The sequence below is a fragment of the Carassius carassius genome, chromosome 13 (assembly GCF_963082965.1).
Source record: "Carassius carassius chromosome 13, fCarCar2.1, whole genome shotgun sequence".
In the NCBI taxonomy this organism is placed as follows: Eukaryota; Metazoa; Chordata; class Actinopteri; order Cypriniformes; family Cyprinidae; genus Carassius; species Carassius carassius.
Window position 1 is genome coordinate 375001 of NC_081767.1, and position 20200 is coordinate 395200.

General features: G+C 43.0%; 2 protein-coding genes across 4 annotated transcripts in view; one reads left to right on the forward strand and one right to left on the reverse strand.

Moving 5' to 3' along the window:
* Positions 1-1594, forward strand: part of st7 (suppression of tumorigenicity 7) — a 20736-nt gene extending 19142 nt beyond the window's left edge. For 2 of the 3 annotated variants that reach the window (XM_059564496.1, XM_059564498.1), the window contains 3 exons: positions 119-211; positions 840-982; positions 1282-1594. In XM_059564496.1, the coding sequence (XP_059420479.1) occupies positions 119-211; positions 840-982; positions 1282-1377 (332 nt within the window). In that variant the 3' untranslated portion in view covers positions 1378-1594. The remainder of the gene's footprint in view (positions 1-118; positions 212-839; positions 983-1281) is intronic. The other variant, XM_059564497.1, reaches the window with a different exon arrangement.
* A 625-nt stretch (positions 1595-2219) lies between these two features.
* On the reverse strand, positions 2220-19422 carry pik3c2g (phosphatidylinositol-4-phosphate 3-kinase catalytic subunit type 2 gamma). The gene is made up of 34 exons (XM_059564499.1): positions 19250-19422; positions 18798-19024; positions 17907-17986; positions 17567-17724; positions 17378-17489; positions 17152-17263; positions 16991-17061; positions 16329-16392; positions 16107-16232; positions 15995-16025; positions 15654-15837; positions 15296-15418; positions 14771-14899; positions 14401-14515; positions 14088-14221; positions 13811-13999; positions 13488-13581; positions 13325-13419; positions 9782-9962; positions 9562-9669; positions 9163-9255; positions 8943-9072; positions 8063-8199; positions 7805-7974; positions 7567-7723; positions 7383-7492; positions 6933-7107; positions 6194-6312; positions 6022-6118; positions 5892-5946; positions 5093-5184; positions 2616-2741; positions 2308-2542; positions 2220-2244 (listed from the first exon to the last, which is right to left on the reverse strand). Exons 2-33 carry the CDS (start codon positions 18912-18914, stop codon positions 2390-2392), a joined length of 3837 nt encoding a protein of 1278 aa, XP_059420482.1. The 5' UTR covers positions 18915-19024; positions 19250-19422; the 3' UTR covers positions 2220-2244; positions 2308-2389.
* Between the last annotated feature and the right edge of the window lie 778 nt (positions 19423-20200).

Genomic DNA, 20200 nt, shown 5'->3' on the forward strand with positions numbered 1-20200 from the left:
ATATGAAACTTATGTTGAAGTGTTTAAGTGAAATGTCCGAAAAGCTGCTAGTGACTCACTGTTGCTCCAAAGTTTAGAAATGCATTTTAAAAACCACTTCTTTGTGTTGATTGCACAGCTTTCAGGATGATCCCGTATCCTCTGGAGAAAGGCCACCTCTTCTATCCGTATCCAGTCTGTACAGAGACAGCGGACAGAGAACTGCTACCAAGTAAGAGATTTTCCTGCATGTCTCCTGTAGATGAAGAGTAGTGTTTCTGTCACATCTGACACGTCTGCAGCGGCCTGATAGTGTAACTGTACAAGCGTCCAGCTCCTCGTGTCAGATCTTTCCTGATTGTGATCAAGTAAAGGTCAGAATAAGGTCAGTTATATCTCCAGATGAACTCTGACTGGACTGAAGCAGCTCAGCTTTACTTGATTCTCCATCAATCATGTTTTAGAGTCTCAAATCTGATCCTCGGGATCTTTTGAGGAGCGTTTGTTTCCAGAAGCTTTACTTTCACTGTTCCTCAGCGGAGGAATGATCTTCACAAGCCTCCAGAACATCTAACATCTTCTGAGGAGCCTTGATTTCTTCAGCTCTCAATCACTGTGTTATATGTGCGGATCATTTACATCTCATCTTACTGACACACATTACTGGAGATATAGAGAGATTAAATACTGAGAGGTTACTCTCTAACTATTATTTCATGTCAGGCTTTTAAAAGAGTCCTGACACAACCTTGTGTGTCTCCAAACCCGTCTGCTGCTGTTTTACTGTCTACCACAGCTGCAGTATAGTTAACCCTGACTGTGTGTGTGTGTGTGTGTGTGTGTGTGTGTGTGTGTGTAAGCAGTGTTCCACGAGGTGTCAGTGTATCCCAAGAAGGAGCTGCCGTTCTTCATCCTGTTCACGGCGGGTCTCTGCTCGTTCACAGCGATGCTGGCGCTCCTCACACATCAGTTCCCAGAGCTCATGGGAGTGTTTGCTAAAGCGGTGAGTGTCTCACACTTCAGTTCTCCAGACGAGCACAGATGAATGAAGAAGAGAACTCATCACACTCATATTTGAAATCTCAGTTCATTGTGTAATTATGAACAGTTCATCATTAAAAAACAATTATGACCAAGGTCAGCTCTATAGTGGCTAAGATGTGTTACTGGGAAAATATTAGAGGCTTTTTTTTTAAACATTAAAATTAGCTAGAAAATGCCCAGCCGGTCAGTTTTTCACTATATTATTGAATATGATGTAATGGTGTGTTATATCTCAGTTGTTTGTGTCTGGTCCATCAGTTCCTGAGCACCCTGTTCGCTCCGCTGAACTTCATCATGGAGAAGGTGGAGAGTATTCTACCCTCGAGTCTTTGGCACCAGCTCACGCGGATCTGATCTCACGGACATGCATTATTATTATTATTATTATTATTATTATTATTGACTGAGGTGCCAAGATCTTCAGAAGTGCCCAGAAGACAGAAACACAACCCACAGCAAACACAGAAGGAATTCATTTCCCCCTTCATCTCCTGTAAATATTTCTGTTTAAAACTTTTAAATGCCATGGGTATACCAAGAAAAAATAAAACAATTTCTGTACTGCTGCAAATCAGCTGTCTCCATATTTGAAGAAAATCCTCTTTCTGTGTTCTGAAGTATGTAAAGCAGTAGAACATCACTGATGACATGCGTTCACACACACAAACACACAACTGGAGTCACACAGGTTCAGATGTGAACGTCTTCCTGTACACATGTGCATCACATGACACATTGGTGGATTGTGCTCCAGCCAATCAGAACAGCAGTCTTGGGCTCAGAGCAGACTATACACAGCTGGTGTGTGAGAGAGAGACTTCTGCTTCTGGAAGCTGGTGAGCGTCTCAGGTTAGCAGCTGAAGAACAGCGAGAGTGAAGGTGCTGGAAAACACACGAGACGCTCTAACATTACGGAGCACACCAGACCTGAAGGAAGCTTTGGTTATTGGTTCTAAACTAGACACTGAATGTGTACCATATTCACAAAAAAATAGTGAGGGAATGACTGACTAATGCTTGATGGTCAGACAAACTGCTTTTTATTATTATTTTTACATGAAACATGATACAATGTCTTTTCAATATCATTAACTCCTCAAAAACCATGTGCAAAAACCTCACACTGATGGCTACGTCAGATTTCAGAAACTGCTCGAAGAAATTTTAAGACTAAAAAGATCTTAAAAACCCTGTTTAGCCGCTCCACAGTAAAAGCAGTGTAAGTGTGCGAGATAACCTCGAGTACATCTGTGCAGCTCTACAGAGAACCAGTCTGACGGAGAGAAACCAGGCCTGGCGTCTGAACCGTTCTTCATTAATCCTGATCTCCATCAGAAGCGCTCGAGGGCATCAGTAATGCTCATCTTCAGACGGCCGAGAAGCCCAGAGGAAACCACTTCTCCTGGTCCAGGACTCTGTCTCCCAGAACCACGTTTGTAGCCGCTACGAAAGTCTTCCTGCTCTTGACCGTCACCTCCAGCACGTGTCCGTGGAGGTTGGGCACGTTCCTGTACTCGATCTGAAGAGAGAAGCACAGCTGTGAGAGGAGACATGGTCAGATGTGACCGCAGAAGCCAGGGCTTCTCTCGTACCAGCTCGTTGAATGTGGGGTTGTCATTGCTGCGGACCACTTTGGTCTTCCTCTTGGTCTTGTCCTGTGGGTCGGGTCTCAGTCGTGTGACCACATAGGCGTCCGGACACGAGCCGTTAGACAGCTTCTGAACACACACACACATACACACACACAACTCTGAGCTTACACTCATGCTGCTGAAAACACTAGTAAGTACAAACCCGATTCCAAAAAAGTTGGGACACTGTACAGATTGTGAGTAAAAAAGGAATTAAATAATTTACAAATCTCATAAACTTATATTTTATTCACAATCGAATATAGATAACATATCAAATGTTGAATGTGAGACATTTAGAAATCTCATGCCAAGTATTGGCTCATTTTGGATTTCATGAGAGCTACACATTCCAAAAAAGTTGGGACAGGTAGCAATAAGAGGCCGGAAAAGTTAAATGTACATATAAGGAACAGCTGGAGGACCAATTTACAACTTATTAGGTCAATTGGGAACATGATTGGGTATAAACTAGCCTCTCAGAGCGGCAGTGTCTCTCAGAAGTCAAGATGGGCAGAGGATCACCAATTCCCTCAATGCTGCAGTGAAAAATAATGGAGCAATATCAGAAAGGAGTTTCTCAGAGAAAAATTGCAAAGAGTCTGAAGTTATCATCATCTACAGTGCATAATATAATCCAAAGATTGAGAGAATCTGGAACAATCTCTGTGTGTAAAGGTCAAGGCCAGTAAACCATACTGGATGCTCGTGATCTTCAGCCCTTAGACAGCACTGCATCACATACAGGAATAACACTTTAATGGAAATCACAACATGGGCTCAGGAATACTTTCAGAAAACACTGTCGGTGAACACAATCCACCGTGCCATTCGCCGTTGCCGGCTAAAGCTCTATAGGTCAAGAAAGAAACCATATCTAAACATGATCCAGAAGCGCAGGTGTTTTCTCTGGGTCAAGGTTCATGCACCATCAATGCTGAAAGGTATATCCAAGTTCTAGAACAACATATGCTAAAAAGAAGAGAGGATGCCACACAGCGGTAAACATGGCCTTGTCCCAACTTTATTGAGAGGTGTTGATGCCATGAAATTTAAAATCAACTTATTTTTCCCTTAAAATGATACATTTTCTCAGTTTAAACATTTGATATGTCATCTATGTTGTATTTTGAATAAAATATTGAAATTTGAAACTTCCACATCATTGCATTCTGTTTTTATTCACAATTTGTGCAGTGTCCCAACTTTTTTGGAATCGGGTTTGTATAATAACTCCAGAACAGAAGATTTCATTTCATTTCATTTTCAAACCTCAAATCATTCAACCCCACGAAAAGACAAAACCCTTTTTAAAATAATTTTTACTAATGGCAAAAGTGCAATTTTAATGGGATAAAAAGTCGTCTAAATGATATTTTGTAAGCTTTTTATGTACAATGCATTATAAAGGTATTCATAATATACCTACAGTGGTCCTGGCCCTGATGGCCTTGAGGGTAAGTCTATTAAACTTGCCTCGCAGGTACTAGCTACTGATACCTGTGAAGTGCCCCCCGCGTGGAAATGTACTGAAGTCATTCCTTTGTACAAAGGTGGAGACCTACAAATTCTGAACAATTATAGGCCAATATCAATAATTAATAGTGTGGTTAAAGTCAATTATCTGATTATCTATCTGATAATAATGTACTTACTCAATGCCAATCAGGTTTCAGAAAATACTTCTCCAGTACCACTGCTCTCTTAAAACTCTCTAATGATATATTTTCTAGTTTTGATGACAATCTGTGTACCGGTGCCATTTTCTTAGATCTCTCCAAAGCGTTCGATTTAATTGATCACTATCTTCTATTGGATAAATCGCATGCTATTGGCCTCTTGAGATCATCTTTACTCTGGTTTAATTGTTATTTTCATCACCGTCGTTAGGGTGTGTCCTACAGGGGTTGTCAGTCTGATTATACAGGTATAGAGAAAGGCATCCCTCAAGGTTCTTCTCTTGGACCTTTATAATTTTCTATCTTTGTTAATGATATGCCCTTATGCTGTACAGATTGTAATATTCATCTTTATGCCGATGATACAGTTATTCACTGTAGTAAACCTACCATCTCCGGGATAAACCTCTCTTTACAGCACGACTTCAATTCTGTACAGCAGTGGCTATTGGCTAATAAACTTCTCCTTAATAAATCAAAGTCCTACTCTTTAAATAAATAAATAAATATGTTGTAATGACTTTTTTCATCAATAATTATAACCAAAGTTAAAATGCATTAGAATATTTGAAAGTTTGTTTGTCACAGTTAAGTGAATTATATCATCTAAAGCTGTAACAGTGAATAGATAAGGATTATAATGTATAATATAATGTAACCACAGTTATTCATATTACAACAATGATTTATCAGGTGCATTACAAGACATAAGTAAATGCTTAAAGTAAATCAAGAACAATAATTAAAAAAAAGACTCACGATATTTTTCAAATGCTTTATCATCACAGATAATTTACAGTCTTTGTAAGACAGGTAGAGCTGAATCTGCGGTCGGAGATGAGCATCTGTTTCTGGAACACATCAAAAACAGAACATCTGCAGACATCAGCACACATTTAAACAGAACATTTATTTTTTTGCAGGATTGGGAATAAAATGTGAATGAATCCCTGAAGCAAATCAAAGCCATGCAATTACATCAGTGTCCTGCAGCACAGAAGCAGTCATCAGGGTCTCAGACGTATATTTGGAGCAATACACAACACTACACTGTATGGGTCACAATTATACATTTCTCTTTTATGACAAAAATCATTAGGATATCAAGTAAAGATCATGTTCCATGAAGATATTTAGTAAATCTTCTACCGTAAATATATCAAAACTTAATGTTTGATTAGTAATATGCATTGCTAAGAACTTCATTTGAACAACTTTAAAGATGATTTTCTCAATATTTAGATGTTTTTTTTGCTCCTTCAGATTCCAGATTTTCAAATAGTTGTATCTCAGACAAATATTGTCTTCTCTGAACAAACCACACATCACTGTAGAGATCATTTATTCAGCTTCAGATGATGCATACATCTCAATTTCAAAAAACTGACCCTTAAGTTTTGTGCTCCAGGGTCACATATATCCAATAACTTTAAACTGAGAGGAAGAGCACCGTTTTATTTGATCATTATGACAGCAAGCTAGCAGTAAACCATTAAGAGTCCTCTGCAAACAAAGACGCCCAACAGTTCATCAATCAGTGTCCAGGAAGAGTCTTTACCTGACTTGACCACGGTGTTCGGTCCGTCCAGGAACAGACTGCAGACGTATTCGTTCTGTCAAAGACACGATGACACATGAATCAAAGTGTGATGTATAGTAACGTGCAGCGGCACAGAGGAGTCACTAACCCCTTTGCAGGGCCCTTCAAACAGCTCCTTCAGGTACTTGTTCAACAGAGACATCTTCCTGGCCGCTGTAAAGGACATGTTATACCAGCTCGGGAACCTAGAACAGGACAGAGCAGATCAGTGCGGCTCTCCTGTGTCCGCAGACAGAACTCTTCAGGAGCAGGACTCTTACTTGGGCAGCGTGGACTCGATGAAGTGCTTCTGCAGGAGCTTGTGAAGCATCTCAAACTGAGCAAAGCTCTTCTGGAGGACCAGGAATCCGTCCTCGATGGTCACCTTCAGCTCGTACGTCTGACACGGACACAGCAGACGTCACCTGAGCTCAGTCTCCATTCATATTCAGTTCATGCACACTTCAGTAAAGCTGGAGTAGATTTTCCAAGTATACTTTCTCCAGTAGGAATACTAATATCATGAACAATATTAATTGTGTTTCAATAGTGCTCGGGACTAAATTGGCCCACTGTCTAATTCATAAAAGTATACTTTTAAGTGTACTTTAACAGTGTTTTTCTTTTCTGATGCAACCATACCGTGAAGTATACTACAAGTGAACTGTGATATACTGTTACTTTACTATGTACTGTGCGCCTGTCTGACTTTAAAGTTTATGAAAACACACTCTGAAGTATACGCTCGCTTAATCAGGTTCAGTTTTATCCGTGTCCTGAGAAACATGCCGGCGTTTACCTCAAAGAAGCCAGTGTGTGTGGGGAAAAAGCATTTGATAGTACAAATGTAGGCCAAATTGACTTGGATGTTTCTGTATACTTATCAGTATCCACCAAGAGTACTTACGTCCAGTACATCTCTGATAAAGTGCATAAATACTATATCTTCGTTCTGAGCCACACACTGACTGGACGAACGTCTCTGAGCTCTCGGTGCAGGTTCTGGTGAAGGAGACTCACCACATCTTTGCCGTTGACGGTGTATTTCTGGATCACAGCCTCCTGTATGTTGCTGTTGCAGGAGATCTCCCTCGTAGCCGGCGCTTCTGGACGTTTGGTGGAGGAAATCTGCACCATATTGTGGAAGAGGAAGTTTAATTTGACTGGGAAGCTCTCCATGCTCTCTTTGATTTTTCTGAAACAGGAAACACATGAGTAGAACCTCTCTTAACACTATGATATGAGAAGCCATGTTTGATTTATTCAGTTGTCATCAGTGATGATCTTATTGTAAAGGGCAGCAGAATAACATCTCGCTCGTTTGCATGAGAAGACATCGCTGTGTGAGAAGAGAGCATGAGTGGAATTACAGATGCATAAAGAGGACTGAACAGACATTAGACACACAGACTATATACAACACCACAGATGAAGCATCTGTAGATCACATGACTGCAGAGATGTGTCTACTTGGTAAAATATGAAGTGGCTTCCAGCTCCGAGTCATGAGGCCTCAGTTTGTTGTGGACGTACTTCAGGTCCTGGACGTCCTTCAGCTCGGGCATACCAGCCGTCAGCATCTATAACAGACAGAGACACGTGAGAAGGAGCGGATGTCAGTGAAACCAGCAGCAGACGCAGATCTGGACCTCACCAGCTGCAGCACACCGAGCACCAGAGCCGAGCGTCTGCGCAGACGGTTGTACGCGTCACAGCACAGCTCCACGAAGCGGTGGAAGCGCTGCGGATTCTCTCCGCCGCCCGTGATGAAGCCCTGCATCTCTGGAGAGAAGATGAAGGGCGTCCGGTCCCTGTGCGATCACAAAGAGGACGTCTACTTTAGAAGGGGCTCTTTTTCATCATGCACCGTGACAAGAAAACAAATCTCCTGCCTCTTGATGCTGCCGAACTTCTGCGCATTGCCCATGATCTTGCCGAAGTCGATGTGGAACATGTGGCCGCTGTGTGTGATCATGATGTTGTCGTTGTGGCGGTCACAGATGCCCAGGATGAATGTGGCGACGCACCAGCCGGCGCACGAGTGAAGGAAGTTCATGACCGCCTGGAGGTCAGACGAGAGACAAACACGGCTCACACCGAGGCCAAGAGCAGACACCAGCCAAGAAGACAAGCGCTGTGACACACATTACCTTCTCGTAGTCCTCTCTGGTCTTGTTCCTCATGTGGAACCACTTCTCTAAGGTGTCTTCCCTCAGCGCTCCGGACAGACCCCACTCCTGATGAATCTTCGCCAGCGTCACAGCGTCACGCACTACTTCCACTAAACCTGCAGCCAAGCGTTCATCACAGCAGCTCTTACTTTCGGTACGCATTAACTACAGTCAGTTGCTATTTTATTCTTTTGATGGTTTCTATCTAATAAACAGTATTGGGATGCAAAGAGGGTGTTACTGGTGACTGCTATTTCAATGGAGTCGATTCTAAAAATCAGTTCCATTCTTACAGTAAACACAGAGCATGTCTTTGGATTGAGAGAGAAATCCATCGAGCACGCCAAACCCTGGATCAGCTGGAGCGTCATCTATATACAGACTATCTGTCTCATTCATTGAGGAATCAATTGATCTGAGGCACAGATAAGGCCATTGTACGATTAAAACACTCAAAACTTCCTTGTTAGTCCAACTTATCTATAATTTGAGCGCTGTTCAAAGTCCAGCTCCAGCCCTAATCAAACACACGTGAAGCGGCTAGCTACGATCTTCAGGAACACGTGACCGCTGGAACTGAAAGCTGCCTTCATCTAGAGGATTTCAGAAAAACGACCTAATATAGCGGTCTTCAAGGTTTCAAAACAGGTCAACACGAGCCGGCCTCGTCTCTCCTGATAGTAAAGGATAGCCTTCTCATGATATCACAGAGAGCCAGCATGTGTGTGTGTGAGAGAGAGAGTTGGTCAGATCTGGTCAAAACTACAGTACTGATGCTATGTGATGATAGCAGTTCATCAGTATGATTGTAACGGCAGAGACCCACATCTTCCTGACAATCATTGATGGTCGGACTGACCTTGATCTCGTCCAGTGGAGATGCATCTGTATGTGACCATCCTCATGTCCAGTCCGTCGTGTGTCCACATGCGGTCCAGGAGACGCACCATCTGCAGCACCAGCATGTCCTGCCGCAGGTTATCTCCGGTCTGAGCCACAACACAACACAACACACAATCAGACTTAAGATGAGCTCTGACAGACTACAGAACACTCCGCACAGCTCAAGATCTTCATACTTTACAGATGAGGCTGTAGTTGTGTCCCAGCGGGTCAGTGGTGATGAAGGACACTTCTATAGGTGCTGCGTTTGAGTTAAAAACCTTAAAAGACTGAGAGACATACACAGCTTTCATGCATCTGTAAAGAAACGGTTATAACACTAGCAGGGATGGATTTAACCAGAACCTCAAGCTCCTGACACCAATGGTCTATCATTTTCACACGTAACCTAATCTTGTATTTCAGTAACAACTGTACTCAAACACCTCAAAAAAACATTTTCTGATGGGTTACAGCGTGATTTTAAACAGTATACTGTGATCAGATCACAAATTCTGCTCCTTCTCACAGAAAAATGGTTTCTATTAAGAATATAGATTGTCTCAGTCTTAATCCTGCGTTTATTACTAATTTACCTCAATATTCACACCTTTGACCTCGACCGCGGGATCTAACGGAAGCCTGCAGGGCTGTCCATCAGCAAAAAAGCTCTCAATCTGCCATCTCTCTCGACTAAACACATCCTGCACAAAAACAACATTTCCTGATTTCATTTCAGAAGCTGAAAAGGCTCTTCTTGAGGTAAGGCTTTCTGTTGGGTTTCCCAAGGCAAATGAGCGTGATATGTTCGGAGACCTTTCTCTTGTTCTTGTCACTTGAGCGGATTTTCTCTGCCACTTGAGTGAGAAGATCCACCAGTGTGCTCTGACGCTGGAGCTGGTGTCTCAGAGCCCGACCGCAGCAGTGCTTCAGCGCCGACAGAACCTTCCTCATCCAGCTCCTGTAGAGCCAGTCGTCCAGAGCGTCCACCAGTAACCTTCACACACACACACACACACACATCCATGAGTCCAAGCTGAACACACACACATCCATGAGTCCAAGCTGAACACACACACACACACACACATCCATGAGTCCAAGCTGAACACACACACATCCATGAGTCCAAGCTGAACACACACACACACACACACACACATCCATGAGTTCATGCTGAACACACACACACACACACACATCCATGAGTCCATGCTGAACACACACACACACACATCCATGAGTCCATGATGAACACACACACACACATCCATGAGTCCATGCTCAACACACACACACACACACACACATCCATGAGTCCATGCTCAACACACACACATACACACATCCATGAGTCCATGCTGAACACACACACACACACACATCCATGAGTCCATGCTGAACACACACACACACACACACACACATCCATGAGTCCATGCTCAACACACACACACACACACACACACACACATCCATGAGTCCATGCTGAACACACACATTTACATTTACATTTACATTTAATCATTTAGCAGACGCTTTTATCCAAAGCGACTTACAAATGAGAACAATAGAAGCAGTCAGGTCAACAAGAGAACAACAACAGTATACAAGTGCCATGACAAGTCTCAGTTAGTCTAGTATAGAACGCATAGCCAGGTTTCTTTCTTTTTTTTTTTTTTTTTTTAATTAAAAGACAAGAAAAGGAAAAGTGCTAGTGTTAGTTGGTTAAGTGCAGGCGAAAAACATGAGTCTTTAGCTGTTTCTTGAAAATGAGTAAAGACTCAGCTGTACGAATTGAGATTGGGAGGTCATTCCACCAGCTGGGCACAGTCCAGGAAAAGGTCCGTGAGAGTGATTTTGAACTTCTTTGGGATGGTACCACAAGGCGTCGATCACTTGCAGAGCGCAAACTTCTGGAGGGCACATAAGATTTAACCAATGAGTTTAGGTAAGTTGGTGCCGTGCCAGTGGTCGTCTTGTAGAGAAGCATCAGTACCTTGAATTTGATGCGAGCAGCTACTGGTAGCCAGTGTAACCTGATGAGGAGCGGAGTAACGTGAGCTTTCTTTGGCTCATTGAAGACAACCCTCGCTGCTGCATTCTGGATCAATTGCAGAGGCTTGACAGTACATGCAGGAAGAGCCAGGAGAGCATTACAATAGTCCAGTCTGGAGAGAACAAGAGCTTGGACAAGAAGTTGGGTTGCTTGCTCTGACAGGAAGGGTCTAATCTTCCTAATGTTGTATAAGGCAAACCTGCAGGACCGGGTAGTTGTAGCAATGTGGTCTGTGAAGCTTAACTGATGATTCATCACAACTCCTAGGTTTCTAGCTGTCCTCGAAGGAGTAATGGTTGATGAGCCCAGCTGTATAGATGTATAGAGAAGTTGTGATGAAGCAATGGGTTAGCTGGAATCACCAGGAGTTCTGTCTTCGTAAGGTTAAGCTGAAGGTGATGGTCATTCATCCAGCTAGAGATGTCACTCAGACAGGCACACATATATGAGGCACACATATATGAGACATATATGACACATATACACACACATATATGAGTCCATGCTGAACACACACACACACACACACACACACATCCATGAGTCCATGCTGAACACACACACACACACACACACATCCATGAGTCCATGATGAACACACACATACACATCCATGAGTCCATGCTGAACACACACACACACACACACACACATCCATGAGTCCATGCTGAACACACACACACACACACACACATCCATGAGTCCATGCTGAACACACACACACACACACACACACACACATCCATGAGTCCATGCTGAACACACACACACACACACACACACACACACATCCATGAGTCCATGCTGAACACACACACACACACACACACATCCATGAGTCCATGCTGAACACACACACACACACACACACACATCCATGAGTCCATTCTGAACACACACACACACACACACACACACACATCCATGAGTCCATTCTGAACACACACACATCCATGAGTCCATTCTGAACACACAGACACACACACACATCCATGAGTCCATGCTGAACACACACACACACACATCCATGAGTCCAAGCTGAACACACACACATATGAGTCCATGCTGAACACACACACACACACACACACACACATCCATGAGTCCATGCTGAACACACACACACACACACACACATCCATGAGTCCATGCTGAACACACACACACACACACACACACATCCATGAGTCCATTCTGAACACACACACACACACACACACACACACATCCATGAGTCCATTCTGAACACACACACATCCATGAGTCCATTCTGAACACACAGACACACACACACATCCATGAGTCCATGCTGAACACACACACACACACATCCATGAGTCCAAGCTGAACACACACACATATGAGTCCATGCTGAACACACACACACACATCCATGAGTCCATGCTGAACACACACACATATATGAGTCCATGCTGAACACACACACACACATCCATGAGTCCATGCTGAACACACACACACACACACACACACACACACACATCCATGAGTCCATGCTGAACACACACACACACATCCATGAGTCCATGCTGAACACACACACATATATGAGTCCATGCTGAACACACACACACACATCCATGAGTCCATGCTGAACACACACACACACACACACACACACACATCCATGAGTCCATGCTGAACACACACACACACACACACACACATCCATGAGTCCATGCTGAACACACACACACACACACACACACACACATCCATGAGTCCATGCTGAACACACACACACACACACACACATCCATGAGTCCATGCTGAACACACACACACACACACACACACATCCATGAGTCCATTCTGAACACACACACACACACACACACACACACACACATCCATGAGTCCATTCTGAACACACAGACACACACACACATCCATGAGTCCATGCTGAACACACACACACACACACACACATCCATGAGTCCAAGCTGAACACACACACATATATGAGTCCATGCTGAACACACACACACACATCCATGAGTCCATGCTGAACACACACACATATATGAGTCCATGCTGAACACACACACACACATCCATGAGTCCATGCTGAACACACACACACACACACACACACACACACACATCCATGAGTCCATGCTGAACACACACACACACACACACACATCCATGAGTCCATGCTGAACACACACACACACATCCATGAGTCCATTCTGAACACACACACACACACACACACACACACTTCTGTTATGTTTTATAATTCCACTCCATTCAGTGTAATTCAGATGGTTCTTCACCAGTACAGCTGCTGAGCGATGCGGATGCAGTGCAAAGATCTGGAGAGCAGAAGCTTCACCAAGGGCCCGTCGATCTCCCACTCCATCTTCAGAGCCTGGAGGAGAGGTCAGTGTTATAATGTGGGAGGACATACAGTGGTCATCATGAGTCTGTGTCTCTCACCTGGACCAGCTGCGGCAGAAACTCCTCCAGCTCACTATCACACATCTGCTGGAAACACTGCACAGCCACTGACCGCACGCACTGGTCATGAAACCTGACACAGACACATCCGCTCAATCTCTAATTCACATCAGAAGAACGGCAGAAACGAGGTGTATTCAGAGATCTGATGAGAGCGGCACCAACTAAACCCAAGAAAATACTACATCATCATTATTCAGTGTGATAATGACGACTAAAATCAATTATGAGACAAATGCAGCAAATCCAGAGAATCATGTCCTGACCGGAGCAGAAAGACTGTGGTGTTGTGGAGCTCGTACTCATCACTCAGGAGGAACAGGGCTTCCTCGACGCTCACAGGACTCCAGCGCTCCAGGACGGAGTAGATATCCGGCAGGTTCTGAGGTCTCCACCGCGGAGCACTGCCCAACACCAGGTGCAGGTACGAGTTCGTCCGGCTGCAGACGTCCCGCTTGCTCCACAGGAAGGCCTTCTCATTGTCAGTCATGCTGCAGAATGTTTAACAGAGGAAGTGAGTTAAATGTCCACATCAACCACAGCCACAGCACTGCTCTCGAGCTCTGATCTTGTACTGACAGCGACAGGCAGTGTTTCTGACACACTTCAGTCACTCTCTTCTGCAGCTCTTCACACAGCACCGACTGCAGGACTGGATCGGGCCGAGCCGCCGCTCGCTCATATCGCCACAGCTCAGACTCCGGGAAATCAATCTGTGGAGAAAACCAGTGAGAAAGAGCCTTCCTTTATCAACTAATGCCTTAACTTCATACTTCAGCTGTCGCAAATCTATTTGGAAATGTCAGAAGTGTGACCTGCACATGCGTCAGAAAACACATTGTGAATACTGTATGTGATGAGTGATGTGTGTGTCTGGTGAGGAAGTGTTCACCTGTAGGATGACTCCGGTGGACTGTCGATGGCCGTCGCTCAGCGCTGGTGACGGAGGACAGACGGGTGGCACCTGTGTGGACATACTGAGCAGAACCGTGCCGTGAACCAGAGTCCTGCAACAGCACAGCATCCATCCTTCAATCACAGCCTCCAACAAACACTGCTCTAAACATATTCACTGCGTATTAAGGTCCAAAACATGCTCTGTAAAAGAGTCTTGAATTCCAGAAAAACAATTCATAATGCAACGCAAGAACATGCTGCATTAAAAGCACTGGTTTTCTTTTCCAGTTTGAAGTCTAAAAATTGGTTCAAGGAAGAACATTTTTTGGAAACCCCAAACCGGTTTGATGAGGTGAATGGGATACCTGTTGTTAAAAAGAGGAAGGACCGCCCAGCTCAGGAGCTCGGGGCTTTTGGCCTGTTTAGAGCCCAATAGATGAAAAGACAGCATTGATTCATATGGAAGCTCATGAACTGGAACAGGAAAAACCAATCTGAAACACAGGAACCAGAACATCACTGACTGTGAACTCAGACTCGTGTTTCACAGATAGACAGATAGAGCACAGTGAGCTCACTACATGAATGGACTATAAAAGAACAGAGTCTTAATTTTATTCATGGATCATATCAACCTCACAGACTGTTTTGACCACAGTGAGCCTGGAGGTGACGTCCTTCAGTGTAAGAGTTTCCCAGCACATAAACATCATTTAGTGAAGGTATTCATTAATCCGAACTCTGTCATTTATTAACCCTTTTACTTTTTAACTCAAACCCATAGAATACCCTCATTAAAATACAAAAGCCTTTGAAGCACAAGCGTCCAGTCGGCCATCATATCTGTCATGCACTAGCACATGAGTGAGTGTAGAGGAAGCTGCTCTTACAGACGGTTGCACTGGATCTTGTAGCTGAGCTGAAGGGATGTGCTGATGTTCTCAGACAGCACAGGTTCTGTCAGATTCCTGCCGCAGTATGTGAGCGAGCAGCTCACGCTTAAGTGATCATAACTGTAACACACACACACACACACACACAGCATGGCTCATATTCCTCAGTATTACAGGACCAGTTCACCTATAAATCATTTACTCATCCTCAGACCCTTATGACTTTCTGTCATCGGAGAGGCTCTAATAGAGGTTCATCTCAGAGCTGATATCCAGGATGGGTCTGAGTGAGATTTTCAGCACACAGTGGTTTCTCTGCGGTGACGACACTGAGGTGTTAAACATCTGGCCGTACCTGTTTATCCAGCCGGGCAGTAGTCTGTAGAGGCCGGTCAGTGTGAGCTGCAGCATGCAGCTGCTGTGCTTGACATCTGCTGCTGGGGGATCCGGATGGTCATCCTGTCCTCTGAAGTCCAGATCAAAGTTTGTGAAGAACAAGTGGAGCAGCTTCAGCAGAGCGTGATGGAGCATGACTACAGCTGAAACATGCAGACTTACACTTACAATGCATGCGAATCACTGGAAACTACACTGCTCGTACAGATCAAACAGCTTTTATGAGTCTTGAGCTTCCACTCAAACAGAACAGACATGCAAAACCAAGCCCTGAGACTTCACTTCTGTATAAAGACTCACCAGTTTCACAGTCACACATTTCGACCGGAGTCTAGGGAAAAGAACATTATGTTTAATCTGTCTCATTAAACACCCATTCAGAAACACTTGAGGTGTGTTGCTCAGGCTGTACCAGTGTGACAGGAGCGAAGCGCTGGAGCCGGACGACAGCCTCGTCCAGATCTACAGTAGAGACGCCACACAGCTGCTCACACACGGCATGAACACACTCCACAACCTCCCTCACACCGACACCACACTGACATACCAAACACACACACACTTCACTGAAGCCATGCAATGACATGCAGATCATTCAGAGTAATGTATACAAGCATTTCATTCTTTCACACACCTGGCTTCTCAAGAGCTGGTTCACTGCCTGGCTGTAGCTGCTCAGCTTCTCCTGCAGACCTGACCTGAGAGAACGAACCAGATTCAGTATGAGGGAAAAAACCTGACGTACACAAATAGATCAGGTCAGATATAAAGGCATAATGCTGGCAAAATTCAATTAGAAATCGAATACATAGATATAGATATTTCCTGCAACATTCTGAGCAAAACGAAAGTTCAAATTAAAAATGTAACTTGCTATTCTAGTATAAATTTAAAAGTTAATTCTAATGCATTATTGTGAGAATTTAAATTAAAATTGATGTTTCCTTTACAAATGCAATCAGGGCAGGAAAAGTTTTTTATTTTATTTCTTTTCTCAAATGCATTTACATGCACAATTAATATATATATATATATTTTTTTTCATTCATATTTTTTGATGGATGCAGCAAAATTCAGTGTGGGTTAGAAAATGCATTTGATTACTTTAACATCCACATCTGTCAATCAATCACCTCGTCATTAAATTTTGCAAATCATAACAAATCCAAAGTATATTTCGATTTCAAAATAAAAAGCATCAAATGTTGCACACGTGCATGAATATCGTATACTGACATAACATTTCAAAGGGAACTTTGTATGTCTTATGCTTCAATAGTACAGAAGCAAGCAAACCTCATAATGCTGATTGCACAGGCAGAGTCGAGGACTTGATTAAAATGAAACACCTGGCGGTCGTCTTCCTCCTACAGAGACAAGCAATCTGATAACTAAATGACCTTCTTCAATTGAGAACCTGTATCAGACATCTGAGCCACAGTAATTCAGTGCCATACATCTCGAGCCAGTGCTTTGTCAATGCAGTCCTTGAGCACCATCCTCACTGGAACATCCAGAGCAAACTTCTGATACACCTGGATGCGTTCACACAATCCCAAGATTTCATCACTGGACGAGACAATTCAAAACAACGACAGGGTATTTCCATTAGTGTTCAGCAGCGAGAGGAACATCTGATCCGCTGCTGGCAGCTTGCATGTCAAATATAACAGGTGACATTACCTTCTGAGGTACTCCTCCGAGTCACAGAGTTTCATCAGGTATTGTCCACTGGCCGAGGAAAGATCTAGAGTCACCAGAAGCGCATCCATCAGCTCCTGGGCTGTGCTGTTTACTAAGAGAATAATGTGGAAATAAAGCGCCAAACCTCAGACCTGGTGTAAAACTGAGCATATCATCTGCAATACTCACATCTGCTTCTGTACGGCAGCTCCACTTGCAGACCGGGCACGGACACATTGAAGATAAGTTCAGTGGACTCCAGGAGAGACTCGTGCACAGGGGCCACTCGGGCCCACACCACGCTCCAGCTAAACCTGTCACGACTGAGCCCATGTTTTGATAGCAGTCTGAGAGCCAGGAGACAGCATTCAAGCACGAATGAGGAAATTCACTATTATACTGGAGCAGTGAGCTACATGAAAGTATCCAGCTCTGCTAAATATTCACATGAAGTATTTACAGTGTTCAGTACACATGCATGAAATTGGACAGCTACAGAGGCACATTATTATAATTAATGCGATCTTACTGTGATGTTGACACACAGAGCGATGCAGTTCTGCTGTTACTGCCTTGTGCAGAATCTATTAAAGGGATGCTCCAAGTGTCCTGCAAAAACACAAGTTCATAATCCAGAAGTTAAGATAGAGAGTGATCGACAGAGCGCCGTCCACAGGCTCAACTACACAAGCCTGTCTGTGTTCAGCAATTAATAGGCGGTTAATCCTAAAATATCCTTTTTAGTATTTACTAAACAGTCAAGTAAAATTTAAGAAAAGGTTTTTATCTAAGAGCCAGAGTCGATCCATCTAGTGTTCAGCAGGGGTCCTGTCTGGAAGAGTCTAGTCTGCCTAGTAACAGCTCGAGCAGCAGCTTCAGGTGTGTTTGATCAGGGTCAGAGTCTGGTGACCCCGGGTATAATGCATTCACATTTTATCCAAGGCGACTTACAAACGAGGACAGTGGAAGCAATCAAATCAACAAGAGAGCAATGATATGCAAGTGCTATAACAAGTCTCCTACCCTACACATAGCAAGGTTTTATTTTATTTTATTATATAATAAATAAAAATAAAACAGATAGACTTGGAATTTTTTTTGAGCAAGGTAGTGTTAGAGGACCTTTTTGCTTTTGCTAATTGTACAATAAATAAAAACAAAAAGATTAGAGAATTAGATTAGGTTTTTAAAGAAAACAAGCAGTTAGTGAATGAATAGAGTGCAAGTCTACAATGGGCAAGTTTTTTTTTAAAGAATAGAATTAGAAGAGAGAGTTCTAGAGCTGGAGGGTTTAACATTTTAAACTTGAAGCTCAGGCATTGACTTCATTACTCAGTGCCACGGTTCTATCATCTGTCAGCATCACTGTACCCTGGTCATGCCATGATTGTGTGTAACAGGTTGTTTCCTCATTCTTCACCTGCTCCTGATTCCTCTGATCGGCTGCGGATTCAGAAAGGGCTGTGTATAAATCCAGATCTTCCTGACTTGGGAAGACATTCCATCCCTGAAACACGGGAGCTTGCCAGGGATCCATTGGATCTCAGCCTGTAAATCTCAGCTGTCAAGTTAGTTCTGTGGAAGGATTTCAGGAGTCCAGCTTCAGGTCATTGCTGACAGGCCGTGTTAAAAACACCATCTGATCATCTGTAAACAGAGAAAAGCATCAGAATAAAGATTAGCGCAGATTTAACTTCCACACTGAATAGACTCGAGTGAAATCAGTTTAAATCAGTCAGAATAAAAAAAACTTATGGAGTCTTTTCCATTGAACTATAAGAGTGAATCCAGCAGCTTACTCTCAGGTATTTCAGCGCGAAACCTTCACGACAGGTGAGAGCGAATCGATCATAAAATCGATAGTATCAATACATGGAACGATAGCAGCCTGACGAGATCGATACTTCAGGTGAAGATTCTCTACTCTTAGGGTTAGCAGTGTTCCCGCTTCATCAGAGTGACGGGAGCGCGCCGCTCCTTTGATCTCGTATGTACGTTACTTTGTGACTTTTGATCCGAGGAACCGGTGTTTTGAAACATTTGGCGTCTGAGATTTCCTCTGACAGTGGGCGGAGCTTATATGAATATGCATGAGTTTCCTGTTAAATGAGTTTCTGCTTAAAAGCGCCTCCAAAATTATTAGTGCTCTTCGGATTACAGAAAATGTTTTCGGTAACAATTTAATTTTTGTTTGATCTAATTTAAGGTGTTTTTTTTAACTGTTCGTTTAGATCGTTCGTTTGTAGATTGTGTCTTTATGTTTGGTTTAATGTTTACAGTAATTGATTTACCAGGGGTGTCGTGAGGAACATAGGCTATACGCTTTGTCTAACTAATGAGCCAACATTCATTAAGTATTTTAAGTAATTATTGTGTACTAATGTTTTACTTTTTGAGCTTGTAAAACGGTTGATAACTGGTATAAATGCATCTTTGGTGGCATAAAGTTTACGTTGTGATAATTCTGTCTTTCCTTGTTTTTTTAGTTGGTAGCCTATCCAACTTCAACCAGACTTTAGTATTGAATGTTACTAATGTTATTCTTTTTAATTAATTCATTAATGGTGACATTAGAACCATGCTATGATTTCAGAATGTTTTAGTCCCATCACTCTAAAGAAAAATGGTTCTGAACTGTACAAGAAAAGGGTTCTTCAGCTTGTAGCAATAGCGGAACACTTTTTAGTTCTAAATAAAACCTTTTTTATAGGGTTCCAAATAGAACCATGCTTTGAAAATGCTATATAGGACCTTAATGGTGCTAATGACAGTTTTTCATTAATATTAGTATAATAATAAAATTAATATTAGTATTATTTGTAT